The sequence below is a fragment of the Carcharodon carcharias genome, chromosome 2 (assembly GCF_017639515.1).
Source record: "Carcharodon carcharias isolate sCarCar2 chromosome 2, sCarCar2.pri, whole genome shotgun sequence".
In the NCBI taxonomy this organism is placed as follows: Eukaryota; Metazoa; Chordata; class Chondrichthyes; order Lamniformes; family Lamnidae; genus Carcharodon; species Carcharodon carcharias.
Window position 1 is genome coordinate 114,868,096 of NC_054468.1, and position 16,312 is coordinate 114,884,407.

At 42.6% G+C, this 16,312-nt stretch overlaps 1 protein-coding gene across 9 annotated transcripts in view; it reads left to right on the forward strand.

Moving 5' to 3' along the window:
• LOC121292423 (1-phosphatidylinositol 4,5-bisphosphate phosphodiesterase beta-4) overlaps positions 1-16,312 on the forward strand; it is a 451,886-nt gene that overhangs the window by 386,939 nt on the left and 48,635 nt on the right. For all 9 annotated transcript variants that reach the window (XM_041214297.1, XM_041214373.1, XM_041214305.1 and 6 more), the window contains one exon: positions 12,327-12,402. In XM_041214297.1, coding sequence (XP_041070231.1) covers positions 12,327-12,402 — 76 coding nt within the window. The remainder of the gene's footprint in view (positions 1-12,326; positions 12,403-16,312) is intronic.

Genomic DNA, 16,312 nt, shown 5'->3' on the forward strand with positions numbered 1-16,312 from the left:
GTAACTTTCCAGAAAAGGTCAACTTACAATTCCAGATATCAGATGACTCGTGGCAGCCATTTTTGGTCAGTGTCTTTTATTTTTTGACAAACAGGTCCTTTTCATATGATTTTTAGTTAGCTGGTGAACTTATAGGTAGATCTCACTCAGCCACAGTTTCCCGTCATTGTGACAAATGTAGAATGCAGAAAGAAAACTTGAATAACCATCCAGGGTCTCTTTCTCCGTTTGACAGTGATTTTCCAAATGTAGCCCAGGTACAGATAGTCACGTTTCAGTTGCTCCTTCTTTCATCCAAATTATTGCATTCCATATGTTGTTCAGGTCTGCTAGCCAAGATTAGGATGCTCCACTCTCCTGGTGAATTTTCAGGGCAGAACTATGTGTGAGGTGAGGAAGGATAATCATATTATTGGCCATGACACCACTCCCCTGCTCTTCTTTGAAATAATGCCATGAAATCTGTCTTTTACACCCACCAGAGATAGCAAACGGGGCCTCAGTTTAATGTTTCAGCCAAAAGACGGCACAGCCAACAGTATAGCACTCTAAATACTGGAGTTGTCAGTTTTGGATTTATCTGCTCAAGTCTCTGGAGTGGTACTGTCAACCCACAACCTTCTTAATCACGGACGAGAGTGTTAAACAGTGCAGGCATTAGCAAAAGCCCTGAAGTTGCTTATCAGGCCAGACTGACGCAACCTTTTCCAGGCATTTTCTGGGAGATTATTGGTGGTGTTTGTGAGCCAAATAACTAACTGAGGGTATTTTGTCACTGGGGTATCAACCTAGATTCAAGTCTCTGGCATGGGACTTGAACTCAGCCTTCTGACTTGAGGTTTTTTTTCGACGTTAAAAGTGCGTTACAAAGGCAAGCCATTCTTGTTGAATGCTGATCTCCAATGAACAGTAATATCCGATAGGTAGGATCCCTAGTTTTACTTGCCAGATGGACATTGTGGAGCACAGGGAGTGCTTCAAACTCTGCAGTTGCTCTTAGCATGTGCACAAGCATTCTCACAAACCTAATGAAGCAATGTACTCTTTCAACAAGCACGATGCCATCAAAATGCACATCGGTTTCACAACTGTTTGGGTGTAATATTAAAGATTAAATTTTAAATTAGCATTTTTAAAGCTACACCATTAAACTCTTCTACCCCTCATTCATTAGCATTTCAGTAGACACTCGCACATAATGCTGGACTATTGAAAAGCAAATTGTGTCACCCTGTTTTCAATTTGCATAGTTTTCAAAAGCCTCAGCTGACTAAGGCTGACTAAGGTTTGATATATATTCAGGTGTATGTAGGGGTTAGAGACGGAGGTGGAAGAAGTGGGGTGCTCAATATGTTCTCAGTAAAATTTCAATGGTCTATACATTATAAATGTCCTATTATTATTTCTGGGACAAAAAGGTATAAACATTAGAACATAAGAAATAGGAACAGGAGTAGACCATTTGACCCCTCGAGCCTGCTTCGTCATTCAATAAGATCGTGGCTGATCAATTTCTGGTAGCAATTTAATGGAATTAATGAAGATTTTATAAACTGGCATCAGCACTGACTCCATGGCAACTCTCTTTCTTCTGACTCATAATATTGTGAGGTCAAGCCTGACTTCAGAGTCTTGAGCCTATAATCTAAGACTGAGTCTTCACTGCAGAACTAAGGAAATGTGGATTATCAGAGGTGTTGTCTTTTGGGCAAGACACTAAATCAAGTGCCCTCTCATGTGGCATAAAAGATCCCATGCCACTATGTGAACAAAGGAAAAAGTTAGAAATTGGCCTGCACTGTTGCCCATTTTTCCTGCAAGAAACCAGAGTAGAGCATACCAATTTTCCAATGAGATGGCATGTGGTCAAACCCACTCCTAAATATGTACAGCCCACTTCTTGGCATTCTGAGCACCCTGGGGCCTAATGCCTGTTGAAACGGCTCTTTACAAATTAAGTCACTGGTAAGCGAGGCAGAAATTGGGCCATGTCCCATTAAGCATTCTTTAGTGGCCCCATGGACGTTAGCTATTATTTGGGTTTGAAATGCAATCAGTTCTACATGCCCTACCTAGCTTGCTGTAGTTATGCGACTTTAAATTTGAAACATGGTATCAGAAGTGGAGAAAAATAGCTTTTTGAACCCTGGAAATGTGCTAGAGAAGAGACAGCTTAGAAAGGCACGTGGAAATGTTCAAATCTGCAAAAAGCTGCTGAAAAGGACAAAAGGAAAGCAAAAAATACTATGAGATTGCAACCAACTTAAATAATAAGCCAGAACTGGTAAGAGTAGCCACACCTCTAACACTAACAACGACAAGCAAAGAAAACAGACGGCAGAGATTTTGAAAGCCTTGAATGAATGCTTTGAACCCCAAGTGAATGCTATGTATTCAACACTTGAGCTCAAGGAAAACAGCTTGCAGAATCATGTGAATTTGGGCAGCTAAAAGATGATCTGAACAAAGATAGATTAGGCAAATGAGACCCCTCAATGAGGGAAAGTCTACTGAAGGATGAGAAACTGACGCTCAAGAACGTGGTAGACGTGTGTGGAAATGCAGCAGTTGTGAAATGTCAGCTAGAGCACACGTGTGGCAGAACAGACAAGGGGATACATTATGTTGAGAGACATTACAGGATGAAAGAGGGACCACAGAGGCAGAGTATCAAGTGAACAAGAAATGTCAGATAGATATTGGTGCGTCATGCAACATAATAACCTTCACAGACCTGTGTAAAGTAGCTCAAAATGGCAATCCAGAAATGAAGCCCTTGAAGGTGAGGTTGAGGATATATGAAGGCACGATACTCATACCGAGAGGACAAATTAGCCTGAGAGCCCAAAGTGATGGCAAGAAGGAAGATGTAGAGTTTCAGATCATAAATGAGACACAACGTCCACTCATTTCAACTAAAGCCAGTCTAACGCTTGGACTGGTAACCCTGAATGTGCCAACAGAGGTTTGTGACATGTCACAGCACACAAAACCATTGACAGCAGAACAGATCCGAGAGGAGCACAAAGATATCTTTACAGAGTTGAGACGTCTACCAGGAGAATACCATCTAGATGAGAGTGTAGGACCAATTCAGCATCTGCCAAGAAGCGTTCCAGCTGCCCTCAAGTCAAGCCTAAAGGACAAGATAGGAGAGCTGGAAAAGAGGGGAGCAATCAAAAAAGTGACAACTCCTACATACTAGATTAGTAGCATGGTAGCAGTGAAACAACCTGGAAAGCTGTGAGTATGCTTAGACCCAAAGGCTCGAAATAAAGCGCTGAAGAGATCTCAATGCCCTATGCCAGCCATCAAAGGAATTTTGCCGCAGCTTACCAAGATAAAAATCTTTACGACTCTAGATATAAGGATGGTTATTGGCAACTGAAGCTGGATGAAAGCAGTAGATTTCTAACTACATTCTGGACGTCATTCAGGAGATACACAAGGTTGTGCATGCCAAATGGCATTTCCACGGCTCCAGAAGAGTATCAACACAGACAGCATGAGATGTCAATGATCTTCCTGGACTGGAAGCCATAGTGGATGATCTACTAGTCTATGGATGTGGGGAGACAATGGAAGAAACCATAGCTGACCATGATCAGAATTTAACTGCTAGAGAGAGCTCACCAGATGAACCTGAAGCTGAACAAGAAAATGTTGCAACTGAAGACGCCTGAAGTCAAGTACATAGGTCATATACTGACAGCAAAAGGTATTCACCAGGATTTTGGCAAGGTGAGGGCTGTAGCAGAGATGCAGTGACCAACAGACTTGAAATCAGTGCATCGACTTGTTGGATTCATGAACTATTTAACAAGGTTTTGCCTGATTTGTCGTGAGAGTGTGAACCATTACACAAGCTCACTGCCAAAGAGGTGCAGTGGTATTGGGGAACAGAATGAGAGGTGGCGTTCACTAAAATCAAACATCTAGGGCAGAATTTTGCCCTCGGATGGCGGGTGGGCCCCACCGGCTCGGCGGCGGGCGGACAGCTGACCCCCGCCATTGAAACGGGCCCCGCCACCATTTTAAGTGGGCAGGCCAATTAAGGCCCACCCAGCGGTATCCCCGATGGGAAGCGCTATGTGCTTCCTGGGCAGTGGGGGGGAGAGAATCCCCATCTGTCAAAGTGCGCTCTTCCACTCATGCGCGCAAAAGAGCGCACTGCTCCCTGAGGCAAAGTCCTGTCTCAAGGAGAATACTGACAGTGTCAAAAACATTAAAAATAGAAACAATAAAAAGTTATTAATATGTCCCCCTCATATGACAACGTCACACGAGATGGGACATGTTAATAAAGAACACATACACTTTATTAATTTTTTACAATACGGACATGAAACTTCATCCCACCAGTGGATGAGGTTTCATATTTTTACCAGAAGCCCGCTGGGGCTCCTGGCCTGCCCGCCAGCCTTAAGGTTGGACGGGCAGGTCTTTAATTACTTTAACTAGCCTGTCAATTGCCTCAATTGGCCATTGACAGGTCGGCGGATGGACAGCTGATTTCGCTGTCCGCCCGCCTTCCTAAAAGTTTAACTGGACCGGGATGACGTCGGGGATTCCTCCTGACGTCATCTCGTGTCATTTTCCCCTCAGTGACCAGGCCCCGCCCCCAAATCGCTGCAGGGGAAATCCTGGCCCTAATGATGACAATGCCTTGCTGAAGGACTATGATGTCAATGATGAAGTCACCTTGCAGTGTGACTCCAGCGAGACGGGTCTGGGAGCAACCCTAAAGCAGCAGAGTCAACCGGTCACATTTGCATCCAGGGCACTGACACAAACGCAACAATGCTGCACACAGATTGGGAAAGATTGCCTGGCTATTGTTTTTGCTTATGAGCATTTGTTTGGGAGAGGCAAAGTAACACGGGAGTCCAACCACGAGCCATTACAAAGCATCTTTCTCAAACTGTTACCACCTGCTCTAAAGCGCCTACAAAAATGTAACTTCATTTACAAAGGTATCATATGGAAGTGACATATAAGCATAGGAAACATATGAACATCACAGCCATGCTGTCAAGAGCAGTGCTCCCCATGAAGAAAGTTGAGGTTGCTACAGCAGAATGCAAAACCTTCTGGATTCAATGTGAAGCAGCAGCTAGACACACTTTGGAAGTCATCAACGCGGCAGAGACATTGAACTTGACAGACAAGCACCTTGCTCAAATCAAGCGAACTATCCAACAAGATGCAACTTTACAAGTGCTACAAGAAGTAGTGATGAAAGGAGGACCTGAGAGCTTCAAGGACACACCTGTGGTCACAAGAGCATATTGGGTATACCAAGGTGAACTGACAGCTCAAGATAGCATGCTGTACAAAGGAAATAGAGTCATCGTCCCTAAGGAGATGAGAGGAGAGATGCTGAAGCGCATTTGTGCCATTAAGGAATTGAATCGACTCTGAGAAAAGCAAGAGAAGTGCCCTACTGGCCAAACACGAGGAATGAAATTAAAGACCACGTCGGCCAGTGCAGTGCTTGTAACGAATACCAAGCGAAACAAGCTAGAGTGCCATTGATGACTCATGACATCCCCAGACAGACCATGGATGAAACTGGGAGTAGATCTCTTCATTCTAGCAGGAACTGATTACCTTGTCACTGTAGACTACTGGGCATTAGACCAGCTGACTTCAATGATTACAGGAGAAATAATGGAATGCCTGAAAGCACAATTCAGCCATTACAGCATTCCAGACATTGTGATAAGTGACAATGGCCCTTGGTTCGCGAGTGAAGAGTTCAGCCAATTCAGAAAGGATTGGGAATTTCAGCACTGCACATCATCTTTGCACTATCCCCAGTCAAATGGAAAGGCTGAGCAGCAGTGAAAATCACCAAAGGGTTCGTCAAGAAATCGAACAAATCTCGCACGGGTGTCTGTTAGGCAACCCTCGAGTGGAGAAACACACCAACTGAAGGCATGGAAAGTAGTCCAATCCAAACACTAATGTCATGCTGCACCCAAACTACTCTTCCAATAGCAAAAAAGCTACTGCAAGTAGTAACGGGCACAAGTGAAAAAATGAAGTTGAAACAACAGAAAGCCAGATTTAATTTTGACAAGGTTGCCAAATCATTACCAGAGCTGAGCATTGAAGAGCCAGTCAGGTACAAACCTTCAACACCCTCAGCAGGAGACAGCCAATGTAAAAACTTAAGACGTGCATAGAGAAATTGTCACCCCGATCGTACGCTGTGGAAGTGAAAGATCAAATATGCCGGTGCAACTGCAGGCATATACACACAGCTAGCAGAACTGCTCCTTCACAGCGCGAAGCCGTTCCTTCACAGCAGTCAGCCGGTCAGAAAGAAGGAATCTCACCAGCTGTACTGAGTACAGGACTACTATCGATCCCAGAGGTCCATAATGGAAAAACAACAGTTGCCTCGGTAACAAGTGCCACGGAACCAACAGTCCCTGGAGAGGGAACATTATCCAGATGAATAGCCAATGTCAACATGCATGCACACCATTAAGAGACCAGCACAATTTAAAGAGTATATGTGCAATCAGTTGCAGAGACCTGACTGGCAGAACAAACAGTTGTTAATGCATGAGAGCAGAGGGCGTGTAGTGGTTAACTTGGGTAACTCACAGTCAAATGTGATGTGCATGCAAATATTTATTTTCATTAAGAAAAGGGGATGTTTGTTTTTATCCTTTGTTTTTTATGAAAAGGGGGATGTTTGGGTTTGAAATGCAATCAGTTCTATATTCCTTAGCTATCTTGCCATAGTCATGTGACCTTTACCATGAGGCAGCTCACTGGGAGCAGACATCTTAAGTTCAATTTAATAAAGGCTGTCACTGAGAAGCCACTGGTGAAGCACTGCTTAAACACAAAACAGCTACAGTTAGATTTTTAAAAAATCTTTCTATGGAGCCGGGGTGGAAACAGGACTCCATCGTTCTGGTGATTGCTGACACAATTCAATCTTGGAGAAGGGCGACCTGCTGTGCACACTGGGCAGCTGTCAGGAGCTCACCTGGATTGTTAAGACGAGGACCAATTTCTGCTGTCCTTTGGCCTCCCTTTTCAGGTACCTGCTGCTTATGCATCACCAAGTTTAGGCTTGAAAACAGGTGCGGACCAATTTCTGTTTCCAGGCGCCAACATTAGTTTCTCAACCGACACCTCAAACCAGATTCTCTTGTCGTTTATTTCCATTGCTGTTTGTGGAAATCCTGCTGATTGCAAATTGGCTGCCATGTTGGCCTATATTAGAACAGTGACTGGACTTCAAAGCTACTTCATTAACTGTGAAGCACTTTGGGATGTCTTGGAAGAAAGGCGTCCGACTTATCAGTGTATCTGCGGCATCCAGCATATAAGTGTCATACATTTAACTATGTTCAAAAATTAGTTGGAACCCAGAAATAGGAAGGCAGGGGTTTTATGCTGGTTGTTTTTTGGACTATCGTATCATCAGTGATAAAACAAACTGGAAAGAGATGGACACGTTTGTTTTATCCATTAAATATGCGACTAAAACAGGATTGATTTTCCCAATCACTTGACAGCCCCAAGAAAGTAGGTAGTAAACTTATATCCATTTGTAACACGTCAGCTATAAGATGTGTACCTCTTTCTCTGCTACTCCATGCCAGCAGAGTTTCTGGTTTCTGCTCTTTAATAGTTTGATGGTTTTAAATGCTTAATGATAAAAAAATGTAGATTTGGGAGCTCAAGTCCCATTTTTCTCAATGTCAATTTGATCAGACTGATTGCTGACCCAGATCTTTCTATCTGTGTCACACACTCATAAACATCAAATTCCTACCATCTCATTAGTAATATATAATTAGGTTTGGAAATAAAATTCACTTTGTCTATGAGGATGTGTTTTTATCTATGAGGATAAGTGTATCCCATCATTGAAGTTTATCCATTTTTTAAATTCATTCATGGGATGTGGGCGTCACTGGATAGGCTACATTTATTGCCCATTCCTAATTGCTTTCGAGAAGGCGGTGGCGAGTGTCCTTCTTGAAACGCTGCAGTCCCTGTGGTGCAGATACACCCACAGTACTGTTAGGGAAAGAGTTCCAGGGTTTTGACCCAGTACAGTGAAGGAATGGTGGTATAGTTCCAAGTCAGGATGGCTTGGAGGGGAACTTCAAGTTGGTGATGTTCTCATGTATCTGCTGCCTTTGTCCTTCTAGATGGCAGTGGTTGTGGGTTTGGAAGGTGCTGTCTAAGCAGCCTTGGTGAGTTTCTGCAGTGCATCTTATAGATAGTACACTGCAGCCACTGTTCATCGGTGGTGGAGGGAATGAATGTTTGTGGATGGGGTGCCAATCAAGCGGCTGCTTTGTCCTGCATGGTGTCGAGCTTCTTGAGTGTTGTTGGAGCTGCACTGAATCCAGGCAAATGGGGAGTATTCCATCACACTCCTGACTGAATGTCAAGGGGTGATGGTTAGATTCTCTCTTGTTAGAAATGGTCATTGCCTGGCACTTGTGGGGCACCAATGTTAATTGCCACTTTCCAGTCCAAGCTTGGTTATTGTCCAGGTCTTGCTGCATTTGAATAGAGACTGCTTCAGTTTCTGAGGAGACGCGAATGGTGCTGAACATTGTGCAATCATCTGTGAACATTCCCACTTCTGACCTTATGATGGAAGGAAAGTCATTGATGAAGTAGCTGAAGATGATTGGGCCTAGGACACTATCATGAGGAACTCCTGCATAGATGTCCTGGAACTGAGATGATTGACCTCCAACAACCACAACCATCTTCTTTTGTGTTAGGTATGACTCCAACTTGCTGAGAGTTTTCCCCCGATTCCCATTGACTCCAGTTTTGCTGGGGCTTCTTGACACCATACTTGGTCAAATACTGTCTTGAAGTCAAGAGCAGTCACCTCACCTCGGGAGTTCAGCTATTTTGTCCACGTTTGAACCAAGACTGTAATAAAATCAGAAGCTGAGTGACCCTGGCGAAACCCAAACTGAGTGTCAGTGAGCAGGTTGATGACCCCTTCCATCACTTTATTGATCACCGAGAGTAGCCTGATGGGACAGTCATTGGCTGGGTTGGGTTTGTCCTGTTTTTTGTGTACAGGACATAAATGGGCAATTTTTCACATTGCCGGGTAGATGCCAGTGTTGTAGCTGTACTGAAACAGTTTGGCTAGGGGAGTGGCAAGTTCTGGAGCACAAGCCTTTAATACTATTGCCTGAATGTTTTCAGGACCCATAGCTTTTGCAGTATCCCAGTGCCTCCAGCTGTTTCTTAATACCAATGGAGTGAATCAAATTGGCTGAAGACTGGCATCTGTGATGCTGGGGACCTCTGGAGGAGGCCAAGATGGATCATCCACTTGGTGCTTCTGGCTGAAGATTGTTGCGAATGCTTCAGCCTTATTGTTTGCACTGATGTGCTGGGTTCTTCCATCATTGAGGATGGGGATATTTGGGAAGCCTGCTCCTCCAGTGAATTGTTTAATTGTCCACAACCATTCACAACTGGATGTGATAGGACTGTAGAATTTAGATCTGATCCGTTGGTAGTGGAATCGCTTAGTTCTATCACTTGCTGCTTATGCCATTTGGCACACAAGTAGTTTTGTGTTGTAGCTTCATCAGGTTGACACTTCATTTTTAGGTATGCCTGGTGCTGCTTCTGACAAGCCCTCCTGCACTCTTCTTTGAACCAGGGTTGATCCCCTGGCTTGGTGGTAATGGTAGACTGGGGTTATGTCAGGCCATGAGGTTACAGATTGTGGTCAAGTACAATGTTACTGCTGCTGATGCCCCACAGTGCCTCATGGATGCCCAGTCTTGAATTGCTAGATCTGTTCAAAATCTATCCAATTTAGCACGGTGGTTGCGCCACACAACTCAACGGAGGGTACCCTGAAGACGGGACTTCATCTCCACAGGGACTGTATGGTGATCATTCCTACCGATACTGTCATGGACAGATGCATCTGTGCAGGTAGGCTGATGAGGATGAGGTCAAGTATGTTTTTCTCTCCTGTTGGTTCCTCACCACCTGCTGCAGACCCAGTCTAGCAGTTGTGTCCTTTAGGACTCAGCCAGCTTGGTCTGTGGTGGTGCTACTGAGCCACTCTTGGTCATGGACATTGAAGTCCCCCACCCAGAGTATATTCTGTACCCTTGTCACCATGAGTGCTTCCCCCAAGTGCTGTTGAACATGGAGGAGTACTGATTCATCAGCTGAAGTGGGGTGGGGTACGTGGTAATCAGCAGAAGGTTTCTTTGTCCATGTTTGACCTGATGCCATCAGATTTCATAGTCTGAGAGGAAGGGCCAAATTTTCGTCTGGGCTTGGAGAAAGCCTGACCTGCACACTTTTGAAGCTCGCAAAATGCAAAGCCAAGCCATGTGTGGCTTCATAAGATATTTTCATCTTTTCACATGGGGTCAGGGTCCGCAGTGCATTTTGTGAGCTGTGATGGAGGTCGTGCGAAGTGTAGGTGCGGAAATGGACAGGATTAGAAGGCCCGCCTAGGTACTCCGGCGTAGCATCCCAGCTCCCAACATCATTTAGAGGCCTCCTAAACCTTAAATCCCTCACCCGCTCATGCCATCTCACATTCCCTCGTGACATCCATGCCCCGTTACATTCTCCCATGCCACCTCTATGCCCCTCACACTTCCCAAGCCATCCCATATTTCACATGTCATGCCCCCTCACATTTTCTCAGGCACCCTCACAGTCCCCAGGCTACCTCTATGTCCTCAATCTATCTTCCATAGCCACTCCCACAGTGTGCACCATGTACAGTTCTCAGGAGCCATGCAATAGCAATAGGAATTATTTTACTATCATTGAGAGACCATTAGATCTCTAACAATCTAATAACATCCTGAATACAAAGGCACAATCATTGATACTGGACCAAAGAACCTAAGGGAAAAAAGTTGTCGTCCTTTAAGTGCCTGTTAGATTTGTAAACAAACAAGAAGCTACATCAAAGGCATAATCTTATTATAGGCTCATAAAAGTTTTAACACTCTTGGATCAATAAGACCACCTGCTGAGCTGAAGTTTCTGAAACCCAGCCAAGCATTCATAATGGAGCAGCTATTGTGACAAAATCTTCCACCTCCACCGACAAAACAGATATGCATTTCCATTTCAAAGTGGAGTGCCTGTCAAGCGATGGAGAGAGAGCAGGTGCAGACCATTTTTTCCTACCTTCAAAAGCAGGGTTTAAAAAAAAACAGCCAGATCTTCCAGTCCAGTTAAATCAGAACACAAAAATATGACAGCAGAGGATTTTTTTTACATTGCTAATGCATTATGGCACTGTCTCCATTGGAAAAGTACTAAAATGCATGTGAACAATTGCACAATGCGGACCAGTGTAAGGGTCAACTTACCTCTGCAAGAGAGATCCCTATGATGAAGCACAACATTAAAAACACATCTACATTATAATACATCGCCTAATAGTGACATTCGAAGGTGCAAAAATATTGTACATTTACCTTTCAGGATGTCTGTGACTCCTGAACAGGCCTTCCATTTTCTTCGTGAACTCTGAAACTGGACATGCTTTTAGTAGGCTTTCAAAACCCCGCAGATGGTGTGCGTGGGGAAACCTAACTTTCATATGCCATTTAAAATGGGGAACCTGACCTCAGGCTGTGCTCTCAGCATTCCTGACCTGCAAAAAGGCCAGAGGAAAACTGCATGGGGTCTGGGATGTGGAAGAAAATGGAATTTCCTTCAAAAATTCAAAGTGTGGTCATTTGTGCGCCAAAACCACCACACCCAGATGAAAATTCAGCCTGAAGTCTTCAATCTTCATGAGACATTAGTTGACTCTATAATGTGCCGGACTGATCAGGTGGCTGTGTCCATATTAACAAGCACACAGGCCTTAAACTAGTTGGTTACTAGTCAGCTTTAAGAATGCAAACAGCAGCCTTTTCATAACTGCTCTCACCTGTGAATCAACACATTCACAGGTGATCTGAAGAGCTAGAACCACAATACTATTCAAATGTACTATAAGTTCATTAGTAATGTGTTAGAGTGTCACAAGTGCACAGTCTTGGCACATTTCTAATGAGCACAGAATCTCCCCAGAACTCTTAAGTATCTTATTCTTGGTGGCAAACAGTTGGGATATGATCTAAAGATTCATGATACAAAACTGTTAATGTCAAGAACCTCCTTTTATTTGAGTGCAATAAATGACCATAAATAAGTTGGTACTTTTCTTAACCTGCTCTGGTGTTCACTCACCCGAGATAAGCCAGTCTATTAGTAACTGGGAGCAGTAGGATAGTAAAATTGTTAATGTTCGCACAATTTTCCTTATTTTTCAGAGAAAATAATTGTATTGACTTGAAGAAAGAAACAGAAGTCAAAATAGAGGCACTGTCTTCAGACCACAAACTAAAGGTATTGCAGTGTTGCATTTTAAACTACTCTGTACAGTGAAATTCTCTCTTTTCTGATGTAGTAAAATGACGAGCAATGTGGATTAGGACTGAATTTGCATAGAATTGGATTGCCAGCATTAAGTCAGAAAATAATTTATGCTTTGCTGGAAGAAGAGGCATGCTGTCAAAGCTTTTCGTCTTGCACTCATCAGGACAATCACAAGAATACCAATGTCAGTGGAATCAGCAACTTTAAACTGCATAAGAAAAGGGTGCTGATTGGTTTAAAAGTTGACTCTGGTCGAGGCATTGCCATGGAGAATGCACCTGAGAAGTTTCTCAAGCAGTATAAGTTGCTATACCCTTTGACATTTGGCATTCTTGCATCTGTCCTGATGAGTGCAAGACAAAAAGCTTTGACGGCATGTCTCTTTTCTCAGCAATACTCAAGTTCTGTACAACCAAGCAAAAATTTGTGTTTAGTAAGGATTTACATCTGGAACTTATTGGTGTGCAATCTGTATATTGAAAGCTTCCCCTATGACATCTATGAATGCCCAAATAAGCAGAGTTAATATTTTGTAAACACTGCTGCCACAAGGATTCTCTCTACAAGTTGACTATTAGATTTCCATGCAAAGGTTTTGTGCGGTATTAAAAAAAAACAAAATCTCTTAGAAAGTAGTGACAGTCTAAAATTCATTCACCAGAATGTTAGTTCAAATGATCTCAAAATCAGTAAGTATACTGATGAATGCCAGTTTTGGAATGTACAAGAGAAAATGATAACCAACTGAAATTGCATTCCTAACACAAACTCATGTATACACAAGGCGGAGAAGGTGCAATCATAATTCCTTTAAAAATAGTCATTTGGCAATACAGAACCTGAGTATTGCAGAAAAAGACATTTTGTTAAAGCTTTTCATCTTGCACTCATTAGGACAGTCGCAAGAATACCAATGTCAGGGGAAGCAGCAACTTTATACTGCATGAGAGGTGTGTGCTGATTGGCTGGCAGGTGGACATATATTAATACACAAGGCCCTGATCTTTGCAGATGGAGAAAACATGTACACACGTCGTGCCTGTTTCAGCTAAACAAAATAAATGACAGCCATTCTCTAGCTTATTCCTTGGGACAATGCCTTGACTGATCAGATTCAAGCTGCCTGGTTTAAATTTCAGTCACCATTAACTGGTGCATTCTCCGTTGCAATAAGTCCACTTGCCAACCAGTCAGCACTCTCCTCTCATACAGCATAAAGTAGTTGTTTCACCTGATATTGGTATTTTTGCAATTGTCCTGGTGGGTGCAAGATGAAAAGTTTCAACAAAAGGTCTTTCAGTATTACTCAATTCCTTTAAAGTTAGCTGAACGTTCCTTGTGGTTGTTGATAACTAAGAACATCTTTTTCATTTTACCATTTGTTTCTTACCTGAAGGTGAAACTCCTCATATAATTGAAGAACCTCATAGCTTAATGCACTTGTGCGACATTCTTTTGTCAGTTACTCCAGGTGTTGCCTGTCCACTTTAGGTCACTTTGCGTTAAATTACCAGACAAAGGAATTTCATACTAAGATGTTCATATCGTAAAACAGCAATTCGCAAACACTAGCCTCCACTTGATATCTCTACAGGGGACAATTGAGATTGGTAATCTAGCACGAAGTGTGTTTCATGGACATTGGAGCACTGATGTTGAGAACTGCTGTGAGGGGAATGTATTTTAAATGCATTGACTGATCTTAGACTCCATATTTCAAACATGGAATGTTTTGCATCGATAATCCTGCTGATAGTTTTCTGAAAAGTGTGCACTGAAACTCCAGAAGCTTGAATAAATTTTAGCTATTCACATCAGTAGATGGCTCTGATTCAAAAGAGGATTGGGAAATCACAAAACTATAAAATAAAGTCTATTTCCATCATGGTGAAAACTATTTTTTTTTGTCCATGTGTATAACTGCTGGTAAAGGGAGATATGGATTGATTTTCAAATCACATGCACAAACTATTGCTTTTTGTACCTTGCTTATTCTGCCATACAAATTTTAAGAATATGCATACTGTTTATCCACAGAATAATAATTATTGCAAAAGTTAATTCATTCTACATAAGCGCCACAGGAAGTTTCCACAAAGCATGCTAAGGCACTATATAAATGCAAGTTCCTTTATTTGGTGGTTTATTTTTAAGGGGGAGGGAGTAAGGTTCTCTCTGGTTTTGTTCCCGCAGCCACCCTGCTCCAACTAGAGATTGAACCAGTGTTGAGTAGTCTCCTCTTTGACTGCTATTAATATAACTATGGTTAGTCAGCCCACTCAGTTTGAGTGGGAGAGACACAGGGTCACAATCGCCCCTCTCCACCATGGAATGCCTAGTTATTGTTAAGGAACGGTTCAATCTCACCAGGTTATATGCATTGCATGCTAAATGTTGAGGTTTTTGATGAAAATTCTTAAGTATCTCCAGAGGTGACAAAACTTAAATGGTTTCAAACGTTTGAATTAGCATCTGTATTTAGTCATGTATGTACAGTGGAGTTTTGATTTTTCAGTCTGAAAGCACCAAAAAAATTTTTTTGATGAATTGACACTTTATCATGTCCAGATTTCCACTCCTTCCCTAAATTCTCCAGTATTGCTGTAATGTTCTTCAAACTACCTGGATTTGCTGCATATGCATGATCCTAAAGCTGGGCTCACTTAACTCGGTTTAAACGCTGTGGAGGCTATCTTGCTATACTACTACTCAGCGCCAATTTGTCGGTCTAGTAATCTTCACTGCAGCTCCAGGTCAATACATGAAACATTCTGTGACAGTGTTGAAATGGTCAGCACTGGATTCCTCTGTCAGAGGTTTCACTGCTTAAATTTGGTAAATGCAGTTGCTTAAGAAATGTTTGATCTTAGTGCTCACCAACAACTTTCATTTATGTAGCTCCTTTTAACATAGTAAATCCTCGCAAGACCCTTCACGACAGTGGGCCAAGAAAGGAGATGTTGGGACAGTTGGCCTAAAGTTCGATTAAAGCGATAGGTTTGAAGGAGATTCTTAAAGGAAGAGAGGGAGGTGAAGAAACTGAGAGGTTTAATGAGGAAATTTCAGAGCCTAGGGCCCAGATGGCAGAATGGTGCGATAAAAGAAATGTGTGATGCATACGTTTCTAGAATTGGAGGAATGCAGAGCTCTCGGAGATTGGTAAGACTAGAGAAGGTCAGGGTTTGTAAGGCAATGCAGCTGCTTTTTAAAATTTATGTACTCCATGAATTGATTGCTGCACCAACACTTATTGACCTGATGTTTTGTACTTTGAGCTGTAGACCTACCACATAAATTGTTCCCATTAATTCAGTGTTTTTTATGTTTGAGCAGTGTTTCATATTTTTAGCTGTACTGTAGAGTACGGGTTCCGAACCTTATAGGGTGGTGAGACCATCTTACAGGAGCCACATGTTGCCTGAAAATTGGAAGATTCCCAACGTACACCTGATTTGCCACACTTCTGATTTCCAATCCATTAAATATAGTAGCCTTGAAATCCTGCCGGGGCTTTTCCACTTTTCTGGGGACTAGTAGCACCCTCAATAAACAGTGTAAGTGGCTTTCCAGAGGTTTTCAGGAACCCTGATAACATTCGGCATTAACATCGTAGTTTATACTATACTTTATTTTTCTTGTATGCAATTTCTTACTTCCATAACACTGTGCTACCCAAACGGATGTCAGTCTGCACCAGAAACTTTGCTGATTGAAAACTAAATACAAGACAGCATTCCAGCCCATTTAAAACCCACCAAAAGTGATTCTGGAATGAATATCTCCAACATCTGGACAAAATTGTGTGATTTGAGTTCACGAGCCTATATTAACTACAACCTTCCAAAAAATCCAACTGCACGTGTATTTGCATTCCAGTGGT